Source organism: Prunus mume, linkage group LG4, assembly GCF_029339155.1.
Source record: "Prunus mume cultivar Tortuosa linkage group LG4, ASM2933915v1, whole genome shotgun sequence".
Lineage (NCBI taxonomy): Eukaryota > Viridiplantae > Streptophyta > Magnoliopsida > Rosales > Rosaceae > Prunus > Prunus mume.
Window position 1 is genome coordinate 219716 of NC_142701.1, and position 6673 is coordinate 226388.

General features: G+C 40.0%; 1 protein-coding gene across 1 annotated transcript in view; it reads left to right on the forward strand.

The window, feature by feature from the left end:
* Positions 1-211: 211 nt before the first annotated feature.
* LOC148917569 (elongation factor Ts, mitochondrial-like) overlaps positions 212-6673 on the forward strand; it is an 11458-nt gene continuing 4996 nt past the window's right edge. Inside the window, 1 exon segment of the mRNA XM_089049818.1 lies at positions 212-226. Within this exon segment, the coding sequence (XP_088905944.1) occupies positions 212-226 (15 nt within the window).

Here is a 6673-nt window from a genome sequence, read left to right on the forward strand (position 1 = left end):
CCTCTCTCTTCTCTGCTCTTGACAAATTCCAAGGCCCGGGAGGCAAACGAGTACGTCTTTCTCCATACTCGGGTTGCAAATCAGTTTTGACCCCCATGTTCAATAAATCTAATCGAGCAGTAATCCCAACTTTATTTTTTCCAGGGATCTCTAGCAATGTACCAATGATACTATCGCAAACATTCTTCTCAATGTGCATAACATCTAGGACATGCCTCACAGGAAGGTACTTCCAATACTCGAGGTCAAAGAATATTGATTCTTCCAACAAACTCTGTCACCATCTTCAACCATATGCAGCACTTCTTCTCCGATTAATGGCTCGAATCGTGCCATATTCAGGTTTCCCATTAAAAGCTGCACGCATTGCCTCCTATATGGATGATTGATTGGTAACCATTTTCTATGCCTAATGTAACAAATTTTGTGGCCATTTTTCAACCTGTGACTAGGTGTATCATCGCCGCATATTGGACAAGCTTTATATCCTTTAACAACACAACCAGATAAGTTTCCATAGACGGGGAAATCATTAATTGTCCACATTAATGCAGCTCTGAGTGTAAAGTATTCTCCATCATGTGCATCATACACTCCTCCAATCTCATCACACAAAGATTTTAAATCATCAATCAAAGGCTCCAAGTAGACGTCTATATCATTTCCGGATTGTTTAGGACCGGAAATCAATAAGGTCAACATCATGAACTTTCGTTTCATGCACAGCCATGGAGGGAGATTATATGTAACTAAGATAATTGGCCAGCAACTATATCTGCTACTTAAAGAACTGTGGAGATTGAATCCATCAGATAAAAGAGCCAATCTCAAGTTTCTCGGCTCATTACCAAACTCAGGCCATTTATCATTAAGAAATTTCCAAGACGGGGAATCCGCCGGATGAGACATCTGACCGTCAATTGATTTTCTAGCAGCATGCCAAGTCAAACTCTAGTTGCCTCATGTGATCGAAACATCCTTTTAAACCTTGGAAATGGAGGAAAATACCACACCACCTTCGCTAGCACACCCTCTTTCAAGATTGAATCTTTGCCTTCCTTCCACCTTGAGATACCATAAGTAGGACAATTAGTTGAATCCTCATACTCCTTCCTATACAAGATGCAATCATTGGGGCATGCGTGCATTTTCTCATAACTCAGCCCCAATGCACTAAAGTCTTTTTGCCTCATATATAGAGGCAGTGCACATATTCCTTACGAAGCAAATCGCCTTGAAGTATCAATAATTCTGTAAAACAGACATCACTCATCCCATGTTTTGCCTTCAAATTATACAACTTCACTAATGCTGATAATTTCATGTACTTTCTACAACCAAGGTACAATGGTTGATCTCCATCCCCAATCACATTGGCAAACTCATAAGGATCAAATCCAAAATCACCAAAATCATTATCATCCATCTCTATTTCTTCGGACACACAATTTGTACCTACTATGGTCATCATCTTCTTCAACATTTCTACTAGCATTAGTAGTTGCTTCCCAAGGTTCTCCGTGAAATGTCCAATTCTTATAGCTTTGGTCAACTCCATTAAAGTATAAGTGATCCCTTATAATTTCAACCCCAAACAATTTCAAATTAACACATTTAACACATGGACAACGGATATGTGTTGTAGTTAGAATTTTCTGAAAAGTTCAAAAATGCTTCCACCCTAACTCATATGCCTTCGATCTTCTATCCGGTGCATCCATAACTTATCCATCTCCGACACTATACCCTATTATATGATAAAGTGAAAAGACAAGCAATGACCATCACTATGGCAGATTATATAAAGTTCTAATAGCAAGTAATATATTGACCACGAGCGGCGGTTTTTAAACAAAAACAGACGTATTTGACATATATAGGCGACGATGGATTTTCAACAAACGTCGTCTAATTATAACCACGATGTCTTTTTAAACTAAGACGACGCAATATTTTTTTCGTGATGTGGATTCGTTTTAAAACGTCGTTAGGTGTAATATAACCAGCGTGGATTTCATTTTTATAATTATAAATAGAATTTTTTTCCCTAGTTCTTTCAGTTCATTTTTCAAAAGCAGTCACGTTATAAATAGAGTTTTTTCCGAGAAATTAATGTTCTAAATTTGTAAAGTTTCTTTTGGGTGATGATTTAAATCAAATCTGAATATAAAAACAACAATTGTTTTTTGTTATTATTTATCTGTCGTCAAGTAAGACTAAGGCAGGCGTAATGTATTGTTCCCAGACGTGGATTCTTTTTGTTAAACGTCGTTAGGTGTAATATAACCGACGTGGATTTGGTTTTTTAATTATAAATAGGGTTTTTTTTTCAAGGGTTCTTTCCGTTTTAGTATTCGATTATGGTTTCAACTTCTTCTTGCCCCTTTCTCTGTCTCACCTCATCTCTTAGGAGGCAATTGTTTGAATGTTGGTGTGTGTGTATATGTTTGTGTATCTGATTCACAAACATACACACATCACCAATTTTCAAAAAATTGTCTCTCTGATTGCAAATCTGTGGCTGCCGTCGTGAAGTTTTAGGAGGCAATTGTTTGGATGTTGATGTGTGTGTGCGATTGTGTAGATACACAACGCACACATATCATCAACTTCAAACAATTGTCTTTCTGATTGCAAATCAGAGGCTGCCGTCGTCAAATTTCGCAGAGTGCAATTTTTTGGATGTTAATGTGTATAATGCGTTTGTGTATCTCCAAAGACACAAATATATACATTATTAACCTCTAAAATATTGTCTTTCTGGTAAGATTATGATGAGGAACAGGGTTCCATCTTGTAAGATTTTCTAACCCTTGTGATCTTAGAAAAATCTAATTATGTCGGCGGTTTTCTATATAAACCGTGGGTAGTTAATTCAATTATTGTCATTAAGTAGATCTACCGACGTAGGATAACAAATCCAAGAAATAAATTGTTAAAAAAATTTTTTATTCAGGGCGACGGTTTAAATATATTGTATGACGTATAAAGTGAATAAATACGGCGTTAAATTTTATAATACGTCGTTAAATGAAAACCCCAGCGTGGTGAGATTTAAAAAATACCGTCGTAGAAAATATGAGAAAGACGTCGTTATATTTATCTTTGCCGTAGTTGTACATTAATTTAATATGGCGGTATTTTGTATTTTACCGCCGTGGATTTATTTGTAATTATACTACGGCGCTTATACGAAAACTTGGTCGTGTTAATTTGCTGGGTAAAAATGGCGGCTTTTTTTGAAATCGTCGTCATTACTTTCTATGTCGGTCGTTTACATAACTTCCGCTGTTATTTGTTGGCTTTGATTTTACTACTCGAAAATCCTATTTCAATAAGACGTCGGTTTTTAATTAGATACGTCGTGTTTTAGGAACAACCATTTGAATCTCCAATTTTTAGTTGTCTAAGGTGTTATTACAATGCGGTTTTATAGAACTGTCGTCTTTTAAAACACAACGACGGTTTTCTTCGTTTTTTTCTAATCGTCTTTGTCACTTTTTGTAGTAGTGCATCCTTGTTGCGGTCATCTCATTTGGGCGTAGTTGGGGACTTAAATTTGGTGGACACGACTCTCTCTGTTACATTGCCGCTGTTGGGGATTAAACACTACATGATTTCCTTAGCCTTCATGGCTGGGGTTTAGCAATCTTCATTAAACGCCTCGTTGTAATGATCCTAGGAGTCTTTTTCATTTTTGTAGTTTTTCCCTCCACTCTTCGCAAAACTACTGGTCCCGCATCTTCGTTGGATCACTTATTTTCTCTTACGTGGAAGTACGACTTGCTCGAAGTCGAGCGATGACTCGAAGACGCATGATCTCCTTGGTTGCGCTAAAATGTGGGCCTTCAAACTTATCATCTTGGAATGTTTAAGTGGAACTTGTTGTGTTCCATAAAAAAAAGATAGTAGTTTTTATGTTTCATGCACTTTATGTTGTAGTTAAGAACTTTTAATGTATGTATTAATAACTGGGCAAAATTGTAGCAATGATCCTTGGACTAAGCCTGAACTTTACTTTTTGTCCCTCACATTGCTAAATTGTTACCATGGTACTTTAATTATGCCTCCTCTTTTAGAAACCGTCATTTCTATCAAATTTTCCATTTAATTTGATGACATGGCATGGACAAGTCCTACTTGGCATGGGCAAAAATGTCTTTTCCACATTAAAATTATTCATTGAATTAGAAAGCTTACACCATGGCATGGGCATTAATGTATTTTCACCAATGATGAAAGGGTTTGTGATTTTATTGAAACTGAAAGGTATCGAAGGTTGACATCAAAACAGAGAAAAGAGGAAAGAGGAATGGGAAAAGGAGAAAAAGGGTAGGGTTTCTTGATTGTGATGTTTCAAAGTGCGATTTGTAGTCGAAAGTGCTCTGTTTGAAAGGGAGATAGTGTTGATTGAAGTATTAGTGCATTACTTGAAGATTCGAGGTTGGTTTGGAGCATTAAGTGACAGATGTTTTGGTGTTTACAAAGTGTTCTGACAGAGAGACTTGAAAGGGGGACAATGTTTAGGTGGTCTCGAGACCATCCAAGGTATGGTAAGTTACTACAATTTAACTTAGTGCGTTGAATAATTTATAGGTTTAAGCTTTGTGCATATGTGTAGGATACTCCATTTCTCGAACCCGGCGAATCTGTGTGAAACCCGGCATCACCCGATGTCAGCCCACTACTAGACTGTAACTTCCTTTCAAGGAGTAGAACCAGATTTTCTGCCAAAATTTCCCAGAGTCTCACCTTAAATTGAACATTCCCAAATTTCATACCATTCACATTTAATATCCCAGCAGCATGCACAAGATAATGACATCATTGCTGGCCTTCGCCTTCAAATACTTCAAAACAAATTACCAACACATTCCTCTACGCTAAATAATATAATCAAATGCACTTGCAACCAAAAAACAATTATATCATTTAATTTTCCAAATCAATTAGCATATGAGGCTCAACCTCCTAACTGGGCATCTCACTTTCACCCAAATTTGGGACCAGCAAGGTCCAACCAAACTCAACAAAGTACCTAACTAATTCTAATCAGTGGCTGCACTGGCGCTATCCCGTGCTCCCTCATTTACCGAGAAATCAAGCCACACGTAGTTCTTTCTAAACTTTTTCCTGAAACACAACTCACCAAAAATTCCCATCGCCAAAACATCCAAAGTCACGTATGGGCTCTTCTGCCGGATAAAACTGCGACCGTGGGACCTCATCATCACAACACAATATCACATATATCCCTTATCTCGGGACGCACCCGACCGCGTGGGTCCATCCTTCACGCCGGCTACTCCTACGACACGCGCGACCTCAACACAATATCACATATCACCCCTCATATAGCCGAGACCGGCCCGCGTATGGGGTATGTCAACACGCCGGCTTCTCCTCGACACGTCGACCTCATCACAATATCACATATCATCCTCATCTGACGAGAGCGCACCCGCACGTATGAGGTGCATCACGCCGGCTACTCCTACGACACGTGTGACCTCACACAATATCACATATCACCCCTCATTGCGCGGCCGACGCACCGCCACGTGAGGTCATCAACACGCCGGCTCCAACGACACGCGCGCTACACAATATCACATATCACCCCTCATATTGGGCCTTGCCGGCCATATATGGGTCATCGCCACGCTTGCTACTCCGACATGTGTGACCTCAACACAATATCACATATCACCCTTATACGCCGGGCGCTGACCCGCGTGTAGGGTGCATCACACGCGGCTACTCCTCGACACGTGTTACCTCACAAGCATATCACATAATCCTCATACACGCCGGGACTCACCCGCCACGTATAGGGTCGTCACTCGCGGCTACTCCTCGACACGTGACCTCACACAATATCACATATCACCCTCATACGTTGGGGCGCACCCGCCGCCTCACAAGCACGTGACCTATGAATCCCCTCATCGTCGGGCGCCAGGGCGCACATATAAGTCTGTCAACACGCCGGCTACTCCTACGACACATGTGACCTCACAAGCATAGGGTGGTACTTACAGTATCATCAATATCCTGGGGGTGCACAGGATAGTGCATATAGCACTGCAAACTGACAGTCAATCCCTTTTTATACCTTTATACATCCATACAATTAAATATATGTCTAATTTCTAATCTTATATAAACCTCAACCAATATAGCATCCCGTAAACTCCCCCATTTAAATTCATCAATTAATATCCTAAACTCACAATATCCACATAACTCGACTAACAGTCAAGACTTGTCTCTACGGTCATTTCAATCTTCCTAGGAAGGTAATACTACCTAGGAAGTCACGGACAAACCAGGGTCAAACTACCCAACCTTGGTCAAACGGGCCCGCGGGGCCCACGAACTCCAAATTCCAATCTGACAATTTCTATGAGTGCTACATGGTTTAGGACACACGTCCTGCAAGTTTGGTCCAGATCGGAAGGTCAGATCGCTCACGATCGCACGATCGGACGATTACTAAAACCTAACCTATGGTTTATTTTGGAGTATTCGAATCCATTTTATGATCCATGAATCCTACACGATCCTAAGGATGTCTAGATTAACATATTGTCTTGAGTCAATCCAACGGACCGAACTTCTCGGCGATACACAGATGCGCTGTAACTAGGTGATATACATTTGAGACTCGAAC